Source organism: Larus michahellis, chromosome 7 (genome assembly GCF_964199755.1).
Source record: "Larus michahellis chromosome 7, bLarMic1.1, whole genome shotgun sequence".
Classification (NCBI taxonomy): domain Eukaryota; kingdom Metazoa; phylum Chordata; class Aves; order Charadriiformes; family Laridae; genus Larus; species Larus michahellis.
Window position 1 is genome coordinate 35995035 of NC_133902.1, and position 14440 is coordinate 36009474.

The window sequence follows — 14440 nt, forward strand, 5'->3', positions numbered from 1 at the left end:
TACGCTTCCCGCCATGCCCCGCGGCGGCCCGCCCGCTCCCTCAGCGCCGGGGGCGGGCCGCGCTGAGGCGGGCGTCCGGGGCCAGGGTCGCTCCCTCCTGCCTGGTGAAACGCCGCCGGGAGGACCGCGGGGCAGGAGGAGGGTCGGTCGCTGCGCAGAGGTTGGTGAGAGCCGCCCAGGCAGCGGTAACCTCTGCCTCAGGCCGGGCTCCGCTGCCCCAGGGCACTGAAGTAAACGCAGTGCGCATCGGCGTGTGAACGGAAGCATTTTACTCGTTATTTCCTAAAATAAAGGCAGGAAAGTTTTGTTAGTGATAGCTCGGTTAAGGGAAAGTGGGATTTTATATCTCCTTTCCTTTAACGCCGGAGAGCGGCGCGGGGCTCCACCTGCAAGTGGCCACCCGGCAGGCAGCGCGCTTGTGGCATCCTCCGCGGGTGGGTGCTGCTGTGGGGGATGGAGGGTACCCGGGCTCGGCGGGGATTTTAAAGGATTTGTTTAAAACCATGTAAAACTCCAGGGTCTGTGGCAACTTCTTGAGATGTATGATGCTTCGTCTGTGCATTTGTAGAGCTACATCCCAAAAGTTGTCGCTGTCATCGGCAGCTGCTTGCCAGCAGAGCAACAGAAGTCTGTGGAAAAAGTCGTTTCCCTTCCTTCCCAGAGGGAAGCCAGGCACACAAATGGGGTAATGTGGAAGTTGCTGATCTTCTGTGTGTTTCTGTGTTGGTTCTTCGGGGTCTCTGAGTAGAACCTTTGATCTTCCCTGTTACTGTAACAAAAGACGGATTTCTGTGGTTTTCTGGTGCTTTGCAGTTATTTGGATGAAGTGAGCTAAACACACAAACAGGGTGGTTGCAGTTGCTCCTCCAAAGAGCAGGTTATGCTCTGCATACTGTCTGGTGGATCTACAACATCGGCAGGGACTTCAGAGCTGCCAGGGCAGGTTGCACCTAAGCAAAGTCCATGTGGACATCCAGAGTCTTGCAGGGGTGTAAGTGAACGAGGTTTGTGTTGAGACGAATCATTTTTTGTTAGGCAATACAGTTACATGTGTAGTATTTTGTAGAAAATAGGGTTGAAAAACAATTTAAATGATTGAAAGATATACTTGGAGACCTAGATGTGTGTTCACTGTGCATGTGTATGTATACATAAAATCAACACAGCTTTTTTTTTTTTTTCTTTTTTTTCTTCTCCCTGTGTAAGCACCAGCCAGCAGAGGGTGTGCAGGGTAACTGGGAAGCCTTATTTCCGAGCTGTGTTTACCATTGATGGCTTCCTCTTGATGTCGAACTTGTGAATAGATTAATTTAGTAAATCAGTTTTGTGTTGTATTCTGCTGTATAAATAACAGGAAAATACGTTAATTACTTCATGGAAAAAAGTGAAAAACGGGGGAAAAGTAAAGGATTGCGCAGAATACTTACACATTTAAATCCCATATCCTACAAACGCTCATTGATATGTGGGAAGACAACTTGTCTCTAAAGTTAAATAACTGCACAGGTATTTACAGGATTGTAGCCTAAAGAATTACTTGTTAATTTGTCTCTTTACATTATGGAATATTTAAAAAATTTATGCTAAAAGTGACTGATATCTTCTTAATTTCTATTGTTCAGATTATTTTAGGCAATAATATTTATAATTACACTGTTTCTGAGTGTACCTTTAGTAAGTGTTACAAACGTGGAACAGTAGAACAATTAACACTGAGAATGTTTTATCTTTTTTAGTTGCATTTTTTTCAAACTGTCTTCATTAGCTTAAAAACGTATTAACTAATGTAGTTGGTTCCCTCATTACTGAGGAGAAAGCTTTCTTTGCTTCCACCTTCTTCCAGGATCAATAGATGCATATGCCAACAAGAATTAATGTTGCAGTTCATGGTCTCAATTGAAGAACACTTTCCCTTTTTTACAGGAATGGTATAATTGCTTCTTAAAAATAAAAGAATAAAAATATAATTATAAAGCCTGTAGTTTTATAAAATACTGCAAAAATGGTTTATATAGCAGAATAATTCCAACAGGAGCATCAAGATGGAGAATAGTGGCTGAGAAACAATTCTCAATGGTTACAAAGTTAGGAAATTAAATAATAATATTTTTTTAAACTCACAAGGACTTTTAGCACTCTGCTTGTCCCTAATAGTCGTTTATCTACTTTCTTACTTTTAGAACTGATTATATAGTACCTACATACATTATTTTATCCCAAATAACGTACCTACAAGTTCTGTTGCTTATCTCTCGGGTGTATTGTGATTCAAGTAAATGTCTACAGTAAATGAGTAGCTTTGTCTCTATCCCTCCCTCTCCCATTATATAAACTATTTCCTCTTTGCTCAACTCTTTAACAGGCTACCTGGAAGGTGGTGTAAGAACAGGCTCTTCCTACTCAACGTTTCTGTACATGTGGTTAAAATCATATCTGGTGGGGTTTGTTTGCTTTTATCTACTGTTGCTTTTTAACCCATCTTAACTGTACAGGAGTCAGAATAAATCAAAATTTTTTTTTGTTTTGTTTTTCTTTCCCCCTTGGTAGTCAGTGCTCTGCAGTGGTTTTACTGAAGTTTCTGTGTGCCCAAAGGGAGGTCTGCATCATTCCTGGAGATGATGCATGAGAATGAAAAACAGTTGAAAGTTTTAGATCTGCTGCATTTGAAAAGTTGTGAAATATTCTATTATTTCAAATGTGCACAATTTTTTTGAAGTATATAGTTGAAAGACTAATCATGAAGCCCCAAGAGGGCATGTTTAGTCACTTGGTAGAACAGAATAGTACTAAGCATTGACTTAATGAATGAGTCTGGTTGACAGTAAAGTCCCCTCCTCGCCTTCCCCCTTTATTTGAAATATTAAGAAATATTAACATGTATGTGTTTTAAAAATAACCATCAGTAATTCATAGTTATACCTTCTGTGGTGTTACCATTATCTTGAAGAATTTTTCACTTTGTGTCCATGATAGCCACTTGCATCTGTTTTGTGTAAGGTGTTCTGAGTTTTGGTAGCATTTGGTAGTGATAAAACAGATCAGCTGTGCTTTACAGGAGAGCATTGGGGATTAATTGTCAAATGTGTAGATAAGCTTCCGGGTGCCAAGCAGAAGTTCATTGTTTCCAGGACACTTCTATCTAGAAATGTAATGTAAGCTGCACATACTCTTCCTAATATAGGCTATTTTATTTCTTTATAACAGAGACTCTACAAGTAGGCTTAGTGATTGGACATGGAAGAAGTTGTTAGCTTTGTAGTTGGAGCTCAGTCAAATGTTAAAATGTTTTCATCCAGTAAGTTCAATGAACTAGGTTCTCAGACAAAAATTACAGGTTTTATCTGTTCTGGGGTTTTGGTTGTTTTTTTTGTTTTATTTTGCCCTCTAACATCTCTTTCAGAACTGATTTTACTCATCAATGATGTGGATTGCATATGTTTTGGAGTGTAATTGCCTATTTAAAAAAACAAAATTAGAACAGTTATTTTCTCCTCTATCTTTCATTTTTCCTCTGTGGATGTGACTGCTCAGAGGTTTTAATGCCAACATCAATTAGAAAGGTTATTATTTCACGTCTAGCTGGCAGTTGATGTGTATACCTTCTTCTGCATCTCCACCTTCAAAAAGCTGTACTAAGCGTGTTGTGTTAGATTGTTTGGCGAGGGGAGGAGTATTAACACTATTTTCTTAAAGTTTCCCAACTAAACTGAGGACCTGATCCATATTTGTAACAATGACAAAATTCTAAAGGCTAAAAGCCAGTGCTCTTGTGGGGAAAAAAGTCTTCCATGTTGCTTTTCAGCATGGTTACCAAGTGCATTGTTTCTTTAAAGTTTTTCCTGAAAAATAGTTGTGCTACCTAAAATATAGGCATTTTTAAAGTAATTCAGTTTAATTATAATATCCTTAAAGATGAAGGTTGCATTGCTTTCATTAATAATCAAACTTAAAGCCTTCCTGACCATGTCTCCGAACAAGTAAATGACTCCTAGTTCTTTCAGACATTTCTTCCTGTCCTGGCTTCAGGGTATATCATCTTATCTGGCAAAGAGAAAGGGTGTTTCCCCATTTCATTAACAAAATCAATTAGAGAAACAATCAAGCAATGATTGGCTTCTGAAAGTATAATTTAGGTTTCCCAGTAATTGAGATGTTTTTTGAACTTTTACTTGCCAGATTGCTCATTGATCTCATGATCTATGGATCACTCTAACTCTCAGGGGTATACATGCATATCTCCAAGGAATTGCTGCACATTTAGCACTGCATGCAACAGTAAACTCCCCAGCCTGCTCTCCTTGCATTTTCTTGATGTTTCAGAATTTATCAGCTAAAATTGTGCAATTATCACTGAAAGGATCGTGTTCTCATAAAAAGAGCTGCATCTCTGGATTTTACTGATGCAGGATGATCTTAGTCATCTGACTATAATTCCCATCTGTGCATCTTTTCATGTTCTTACTGAGATATTTAGAAAACCAAGAAAAAATATGTGACTAGCCTAGCAGCTGAATCATTGTATTTTATGTTGAATATCAATGCTAGCACAGGAAATGCAAGATACTATCTCAGGTCCTTTTGAATGATTGAAGGAGGAAGAGAACATGTAAACAGTTTGCAATGTAATCATGTAATCTTTATCCAGGCATTTCTATAATTTAATGATAACAATTTTAGGTCAGATTGTGGTTTGGCGTTTTGGGGTGTTTTCTACTTGTTTTTGTTTTCAAGAACATTGCCTTTATGTAAATTACACATTCTGCAGAAGTTGTCATGGTGTGTTAATTTTCATGTCTGGTAGTTGTTATTTCATAGTATTCCATATATGTTAATAATTATGCATTATGTTATGAAAAATGCATACATATTTTCAAAAACAAAGCATGAACATTTTGTAGAAATTAAAGTATAAACTGGAATTGTTGTAGCTGCTGAGACACGTTAAAAAAAAAACAAAGAGCCATAATAAACTCGTTAACATTAGAAGAGGTTTTAATTTTTTAATAGGGCTAAGCGTTAAATTTTCACTCTGTGGTGATGTCCCATATCCTGGTAACACTGCAGTCGCAGCAGACAAAATTTATCAGTGTTTTTATTTGGCATTGACAGCCAAAAGGCAAACCCCATTTTATTCAGTCTTTGACAAATAAAAAGAAATTTTAATCTTTTTTCCTTTTTTTATCTGTGAGCTTAAAATGAATAAACAATGCCCTTTTTAAAGCATGACTCATTCAAAAGTACACCTTAAATGAAGGATTGTTCATTTAATTGAAATGATTCCTTTGCCAGGCTTTGTATTGATGTGTACAAATTAATCTTTTTTTATTCACAGTACAAGACTTGTGATCAAATGGTACTGTTTTCCTCAAGATAAAAATCTTCATTTTGTAACCAATTTGCATGGAATGTTTTCTAATAATGTCTGTATTTAAACTGTGCCTGTTCTTTTGTAACTACATTTTGTATTTCCAGTGCGTTAAATTTGTATGTGTGGTTTATACAGAAACAGCACTCAAAAAGGAAGGAAAAAATAGGACTAAGAATATTTTTTTTTTTAAAGTCATATGCAGAGCACTTGAAGGAAAAAAGAACAAAGGCATATCAGGGTAAAAGTAGTAGGAGGGGTATTTCATTTTACTCATCTCCTAGAAAGCCTACATTAACAAGATGCAAAAAAACCCAACAAGACAAAGTGCTGGTACTAGCTACACACACTTGTTAGCTTTCATTATTAATACTGTATGAGGAGATTCCAAGTAAAGTAAAATATAGCAATATAAGAGAGAATTATACATGTAATAGAAAAATCTCAAGCACTTTATAATTTACATGAATAGAAATTTAACACTTAAAACCATTCATTTCAAAGAGGGCATTAAGCAGGGATCAGGAGAATACACGGCAGAGATTTTGGAAGGCTTTCTGGTGCATAATGTTTACACTTAAACAAAAACAAGATCTCTCATTTCCTATCTGAAAGTGTAAAACCACAGTCACAGTTCTAGAATGAAATTTTTTGAAGATGGTTACCTAGTGAGTGGGGTGAAAAATGTCAATCTCAATGACAGTATGTACTCACTAGAACAAGTGGTTTCTTGATCACTTCTTGCTTGTCTTCTTAAAGGTACAGCATCAAATTTGCTTTATTTGTTTACTGTGTATTTCATTTTTTTTTTCCTCCTGCCTGATAGGACTTTGAAATGATACCAAATAATTTATCTTTCAACTGGTTTCATTCCAGGACTTTGGGTTTATTTGGGCTTTCGCCACACTGAAGGGATGTTGCTATTTTCTAAAAAGCATTTAAATTGATATGATAGTAAAAGATTATTACTAAAGTAGATATTGGTGCTTGATTATTTGACCAGTTTCTCATGTAAGTGACATAAACAATTAAGTTACAGCAAAACTGTAATTTGAGTTAATTGTGTTTTCAGGTCTCTGAACAAAATGAATTTCATTACAAGGCTTTCTGCTTTATGTCTGAGGAAAAGCAAGATGCAACAGAGGCACCAAAGTAGTAGACGACCAGCTGTTCCACTTGGATCACGGATTTTAACTGATCCTTCTAAGGTTTTTGAACATAACATGTGGTGAGATGTTTCTTCAAGGCTGGTTTTCATATATTTTTGTATATTATTTACTACGGTGAATAATGGGGTGTGCGTGTATATAACAATGGACTGCCAGAATAGACATTGAAAGGTAGTGCTAGAGAGAACTTGAGACTGTCACGAGTAAACTGACTGTTACAAGTTCTCAGTGACTTGCATAAAAAGCTGCTGAGCAAGTAGTTAGTCATGGAATGAAAGGCAAAATAATGTAATAGATCAGTAATGAATTCAGAGACAGAAAGTGCAGAGGATAAGTAGTCTATGTTATAGTGGCACAAAGTTACTAGTTAGGTAAAATAACGTTGCATGCTGGATTAGCGCTGTATTCTAAAATTGTCACCTTTTCAAAAGGTATTTGTGTTCTTCTAAAGATCTACTGAAGATGTTACAGGTAGGTCAGCAGAGATTTCCACACACTGAACAATTTCAAAAAAAGTAAATTGAGTCTTAACATAAATAAGCAATCTAATAGCAGAGAAAACATTAACATGTAGATGTTAACAAGAATAAGAAATTGCCCTGGTTCGCAGATTACATCTCCATCTCTAAAAGGTATTTTTATAATTAATGGGGGCTCAGAAAAGAATGAGAATGCTAGTCAACAGAGTGGGAAAACTGAGATTGAAAAGGCTAGGATCTTTGACTGTGGAATGGAAATGAATACAAAACAGTAAGTGACAGAGGAAGTGTTAGAAAGATAGAAGAATATCTAAATCTATCTAGAAAGTAGAATATCTACCTAAGGTATTTGGAAGACAGGAACTTTTATTCCTATAGTTCATAACTTAAGAGCAAGGAATATTTGAAGTGGGGAATTTAGAAGGTATAGAAGAAATTATTTTCTACATAATTTGTAAATGTATTTTTGAATTCTGCCACACACCATTTTTGAAAGCAAGGATTTAGCAAAATCAGAAAAGCAACTGGATGTGGCTATTGATAACCAATGGATAACATAACATAATATAGGAGTAACACATTACAAATTTCAGGGTTTAAGTTTACTTCATGAAAGTAATCTGCAGTTCTTACACCTTCCTCAGAGGTGTCCCCTGCTGGCAACTGTCAGAAGTTATTGGACAACCTTTTGTTCTGCAATGAAGTTTCGAACTTGATGGGTTTTTAAAAATTATTATTCTTTTTAGTAGTCCATTTTATTTGTTAATTGGTCCATTTTACTTTTTAATCTAAATTATTTCAAAAGTTCTCTGATAAAATTCTGAAAAATAAAAAGTTTTTAAGAGAAGAGTACGACACAGAAGATTGTCTTCTGGTCAGTAAACTAATATCTTCATTACTCTTTTTAGTCTCTAAATTTGCGTTTAACTCATGAGGTAAGATATGCAAATAGATCTGTCACCTATCACTGTTTTCTAAACTAGATGTCCCCAAGCCATGGTCCCCAACACATACTACCTTAAGGCCAAATCTGGAGTTATCTATACCTTGGTCAAGGAAGCTGGAAGCTGGCTGGTTATTGTGTTAAAAGAGTGTAAAATTTATCTCCATGTTTCATAAATCTATATGCGGTGTAGTTCTTAAGCATCTTCCAGACTCATGACCTCCTGCTAGGTGGAAAAATCCTTTACTTGGGTGAATAGGGATTCAAAGGTAGTCTCATTAGTAAAAGATTTTAAGAAAAAGGCCACCCTTTTTCTAAAATATTGTACCTCGATGAAACTCCATTTTGTTTCATTTTTTAATTTTCTTCCAAATAACTGATCACATGTAGCTTCCATTTTTCTTCCTAGCATTTGGTGACAGCGTAATACACAGTTATGAACTGTGATGCAGGTGGTTGGGATGGATTGTGAAGATGGAGGTTGAAAGGAACAGTGTTGTTCAGAAAGTGGATTTGCAGGTGAATCCACATAGCTCACAAGGGAAAACAGGTGAAAATGAGTTGGAGCAGCGGCTGCATGGAAGTTGCAAAGGTCTTGATAAATCAAGAACCTGGCTATGAAGTGAGGGTAGCTCCTTGGATTTGAAGCTGGCTGAATCAGTAGGGTTATCACTAGGGAGATAAGGGGGATCAGGATGAGTGGTGGTTGAGCTAAACAGATCATGCAGGGTGAGCATGAGAGATACACTTTTCCTAGCATCAATATATGAGAAGTTATGTCCTTTTGTTTTCCAGTCATCATCTTTGCTACTTCATAAAGTGGCATCCTTCTTTTTGCCTGTGTGTGAATTGTCAGGGAGCCAAGAGCTACTACCACTTCTGCTAAGAGTACTAAGCAAATTAATTTTGGGAACTAATGCTTTAGACATTTGCTGTGGTGCTTTTCTGTCATTTTGAGAGAGAAGTAATGAGTGATGCTAAACAATGGAGCAAAAAAAGTCTGCTTCTATTCAGGTTAGTAATTGGCATAGTTTTCACATGTTAGTTTTCAGCAATAATTAAACCCTTTGTCAGCAAAAAAGTTAATGGAAAAGGACTAAGTTGAATAAGGTGAACTGAAAGTAGCACTCGATCTCATGTCAGGCCCACTCATGTTAACAGTTCCTGGTGTGGTTAGAATGGATAGCTTGCTTTGGTGCTGTCAATGCTGCTTAAAACACTTCTGTATTGAAACACTTCTGTGCTTAGAATTCTTCTGTATTTTGTGTTCTTGCCAGCTTGTATTGCTGAAGGAGCCACCTCATTTGAAGCATTCAAACTATGTAAATAGTTTGCATAAGAACTATGTTACGTCCCCTGTTTTGCAAATTTTGATCAAGAAGTGTTGCTGCAGTCCTGTCTTTTGGGGTCTTCCATATAGAAATTTCTAGGAAAGAGCCAAAAGATCTTTCTTCAGCTTTATGAATTTCCAAGGAGGGAGAAAAGGCGAAAAAGTTGTTGATAAAGATGGAGGACTTCAGGCACCTATAGTATTGTATGTAGAGTCCTGAAGGGCCCTGACAGACACACGATGATGGATTAAAATTGATCAGCTAAAGCTCATACCATAGCAAGTCATCTGTCAGAAGGGCTGGCTGTATATTATTGCCATCTGAATAATCCTTGGTTTCAGCTTGCTAGAATAGGCAAGGTCAAAAATGGTGACAGCAGTGAGGGAAGCAAGTCTTTCCAAGAGGATGGCTGCCTAGTAGTTCTTCAATCATTCAGTTTTATTCTGCTACAGCACATCTGTCAGAGCCTTGACACTGCACAGGAACATTTGGTATATGAACAAATACAGGAAGGGGAGAGGCAACCTGCTGGGGACAATAATGAGAAATATTTCAGTAGAGATGCGGAAATCAAGTCTGAGGCAAGCAGACAAATACATACCAATTAGTCTCCCACAATTAACAAAAGAGGAACGGTGAAGGTCTAAGAATTAAATTACCCATGTATCACCAAGCATGGAACAGGAAGATGCTCGTTCGCTTTTAGAGACAGTCAACTCTTTTCAAGTTGGCACATTGTTCCTTTTCCCATAGTAACCAATGGAATTTTAGTCATAGGCTTTCAGTTAATTGATTTCAGTAGGATTAGGATCTAATAGATTACTTGAATTACGTTATCTGATTTCTAAAACTGTTCAGACTGGACAATTTGGAGGGTCAGCTGATTTGCTTTTAAAAGCTGCCAGCAGGACGTTTTTGGGTACTTCCCATTGTGGCCTGATCCAAACCCAGAATCTGCAGGGAAGGCAGTCTAGTCATCAGGGTCAGATCTTGGCTTTTCTCTGTGACCATTTAGTGGATTAATATAACATTTAGTGAACCACTTTATACAAATACAGATAGCATAGACTCTGGAACCATTGCAGCACTGCTTGTCTTTTCTTAGGAATGTCTCATTCTTCTTTTATTTCTAAATGTTTCCTATCTCTGTTCCCCAAATAAGTAAAATCCTATTCATCAATTCCACCTGTTCCACTTGAATAGGTGGATTATGCTCCCTGTTTCAGAAACAGCTGATTCCTTTACTAAATAACCTTTGTTCTTCATCATAAACATTAGTAACGTAAGAAGTTTCTTGCATCAGGGTGTTTGTTGACAGGTCTATTATTATACCCAGCTAAAACCAATTCTAATGTAACACTCAAAATACATTCCTATAAAGGCACTCAATTTAAAAGATATATATTAATCTTATTATTAAGAAAAAAAATGCATACTACTTCATCCTCTTTGCAGTTGAAAGATTTTTCATAATCACTTGAGTTTTACCTAACTAGTAATTAATTTTTTATCTATCATACACTGAAACTTAGTTTTTAACTCTCACTCTCCTTGTGGTCATTTGCTTGCATTCAAAAAGAAAATGTATTTGAGACAGTGTAGCTAATTTGTGTCTGTTTTCCCTGGGAAAAAAAAGATTATGGAAAATCCTATTTAAAGGCTGGTTCTTCAACTGCCTTTTGCAGGGACCACATGCAGTGGTCACAGGAAGAAGAGGAGAATGCCAAGGAAAAAGCAGCAAAGAACTCACTTGTAAAAGTCCACTGGGAAGACCAAGGTAACAAATTCATAATTTCTTAAATTTCCTATTTTAATGCTATTTATTCAAGCATTTAAAGATGCTTTAAAATCCAGGAAGACTCTTTTTATTTCTACATTCTGTTGCCTAAATGTGTTGGTTGGGGTTTTTTTTTTTCCTTTGTTGCTTCAAAAGATTGTCTCAAAGTGTGTTTTTTCTAGCAGTTCAGTTACTTATTCAAGCAATTTTGCATTTTGGGGGGGTAATAGGCTCTATGTAAAACAAGTAAATCACTATGGTGCAGTTGTAAGTTCTGGCTGCTTTTGCAGTTCATAATAAAACTCCTACTACACAGGACTGTTACTTCATCAAAGGGAATGATTTGCAGCCAGCTAGGGTGCTGGGGATGACAGTTCCCATGTACAATATTCTAATGTTTTTTAATGATTTGTGGACTGTTTAGAGAGTTAGTGTTTGTATATTGCACCATATTTCAGTTAAGTGCCAAGAAAGTTGCACTGGTCCCAACTGGTCGCAGCTTGCTGCCTTGGCCAGGCTGAGCTGGGAGTACTTCAGGAAGAAGTGTGTTCACTTTGTGCGGAAGGTGATCCAATACATCATGCAGAGTCTGCTCTGTAAATGATTAAGGAATTTTGTGCCTGTTTTCAGAAGGGAAATTTAAAGTATTCTGCATTTCTGAAGAATGATAACTCCAGGTTCAAACTGGCAAACTAAACTCTAGGATATGTGCTAAAGCTGGAGTATCAAGTTGATAGTACCATAGAAGACTGGATTCTTAATTTGTTCCTTTATTAGAAAGATATACTGAAAACAATTACTTGGGTGTCCTGGGACTCAGTTTACTTAGCGTGTCTTGAACCTGTCAAATTAGATAGTGTCATTATGATCCTGTGCTCAGTTTCATTGATGTAACTAGGGCACATGTTGGAGTTATTTGAATTGTGAACGTGTCTTGGATTGTGTGCCCTTCATCACTTTGAATGCGCTGGGATTGTCATCCTGCCCTTTCCTGTTACCTGTCGCATTCTTTATCTAAATACAGGAGTACAATGTTTGTTTTTAAAAAATAGCATCTAATATTTTCATTTGATTTGTATAAAAAGCTGAAAAAGAGCTCGTAATTGAAAAGTAAGCTGTGTAACCATGTGTCTCATGGAACCTTTCATTCTTCGTCTACAATCAATTAAAACTTAGTTTGTGTTGGTGATAAATGGAATAATCAAGCATTTGTCTATGGCCAAGAAATACAAGAATCCAAGGACGTTTCCTATGAATGCCCCTCTGTTTAGAACTTGAATAGGTGAGCATTGCTGATAGTGTTCCTTCAGAAAGCTTCAGCTTCATTCTGCAAGTGGAAGTACATTTTGGCCTATTTATGTAAACAATGAAATAGACTGAAACTAATGAGCAGGTTATTTTGGGGCCTTGGAAACTACAGTAAGGGGAAAAAGACAAGAAAGATTTCAACAATGCTATTATATCACTAAATTAGAATAGTTCTGGTGAGCCTTGTTAAAACAAGAGAAGTTATACTGAATGAACTCATGTTACTACCTTTAGGAATCTGATTTGCTTATTAGCATGTCCAGTTTCTTCTCAGGCATGCCTGCTAGAGTATGACAGATTCTGTTAAAGGAGAAAAATCGGTTGACTAAGGGTTTTTTTTTTTTTGTCTCAAAAGGTTATATGTTTATTAGCTTTGTCATTTTTGTGTGCTTTGGAAAATGTAGTAGTCAGGCTACTTAAATATACAAAATGAACCAAAAATTCATAATAATGCATGCATGGTTATTACACAGTGGTGTAGGAGTGACCAGTGAAAGAATGGGAAGTGTTCTTCCACTTTAATCTATGTGATACCATACTAATACAATTTAAAAGGCTGACTTTAGCCATTGCTTTCCTTCAGTTCTGAAATCTGGAAAACTTGATGGGAGTATAAGTACAAGGGTTCTGAGCAGACTTGTAGAAAAGTAGTGTCTATAACAAGGGGTAATAACGATTCAAGAACCTTTTGAGTAGAAGGTTTGTTTTTTATACTGAAGCTGAGCAATCTATGAATGTGCAACTTGCACTGTTGAAATCTGGTATATAAGACCTCAGTCAACTCTGCTTGTACATTACAAAACAAATCTGTACAATTGCTCTGCATGCCTGGATCTTGCCTTTTAATAATACAATTGGATGTATTAAATGTTAAATTTTAAAAATTATGCAGATTTCTAGGACAAGGCTTTCTGCCACCTCCTTGCCATTTCCCACTGCCTGCCCGTGTCTCTAATGATAATTTTCAGGCTTGTTTATCTCTGAAATGCTGTAGCGATTTAGGAAATAGTATGTTAAGACTTAAATGAGAATAGTAGGAGAAATGCACCATATATTTACTCTATGCATTCATATTAAAAGAATTAATGGGTCAGTGTGAGTAGGGACAAAATAGAAAATACAACATATTGTATGATGTACACTGATCAAGAGAGGTCAAGGATAACAAGAAACAGTTCTGTAAATGCTTTGGGAATGAGAGGGGAAAAAACCCAAGAAAAAGGTTTGGTTTGGTACTTAAGAGGGACAAGGAAGGGAAAACCATCAACAAAAGAGACATTGAAAAAGCTGTTAATTCTTATCTTTTTATCAGCCTTCCTTTGAAAGGGTTAGCTGTAGTCCAGCAGCTAGCACAATTAGTGCTAGCAAGAAGGAGGAAAGATCTTGTTCTCGTACTGAGAAAGAACATGTTACAAAGTACATCCACAGAGTACATGGGTGACTGCAAAAGCAGAAAAGAGAATATGTACTTTTTTTAAAAAGGGAGGTGGGAAAAGAGAAGAGACAGAGAATTAGTTTCAATTCCTGGAAAAATACTGGAAGAGATAATTCAGAGCTTGGGTTTGGAAGAACAAAGGAGATGAACGCTGGCCAACAAATATTTTTCAAGAATAAATCATGTAAAATCAAGCTAATTTCCTTCTTGGAGAAGGTTACAAGCCTGGGGATGCGGAAAAAACAGCAGACGTCCTGAAATTTATCCTTAGTCAGACTTCTGAGTTGCTTTACTTGACATTTTCATAAGTAAGTTAGGCAAGTGAGAGCTAATGAAACTGCTTTTGGGTGAATGAATGCCTAGAGAGATCCTTTCAGAATAGAAGGCTGTTTGTTTCATGTCCAGTTCTGCTTGGTATTTTCATTAGTGACCTCAGGAAATGGGAGACTTGAAGATGATATTAGGTGAAGAGATGTTTCAAGCATGGTGAAGGACAGGATTAGGATTCAGAAAGATCTGGACAAACAGTGAAAAAAAAAAAAAGGATCTGAAAGATATAAATTTGCTAAAAATAAATGCAGAATACTTTGCTTAGGAATAATTCCTTGAACAAAAAAAACAACTAGGTTCTGG

The 14440-nt window shown here is 36.8% G+C and overlaps 1 protein-coding gene across 10 annotated transcripts in view; it reads left to right on the forward strand.

Moving 5' to 3' along the window:
* Nucleotides 1–14440, forward strand: part of METTL8 (methyltransferase 8, tRNA N3-cytidine) — a 124324-nt gene that overhangs the window by 69647 nt on the left and 40237 nt on the right. For 3 of the 10 annotated variants that reach the window (XM_074595433.1, XM_074595429.1, XM_074595436.1), the window contains exons 3-4: nucleotides 6438–6593; nucleotides 10973–11064. In XM_074595433.1, coding sequence (XP_074451534.1) covers nucleotides 6438–6593; nucleotides 10973–11064 — 248 coding nt within the window. Of the gene's footprint in view, nucleotides 1–19; nucleotides 435–568; nucleotides 686–6437; nucleotides 6594–10972; nucleotides 11065–14440 lie in introns of those variants that run through there. The other 7 variants (XM_074595431.1, XM_074595437.1, XM_074595430.1 and 4 more) reach the window with 6 other exon arrangements.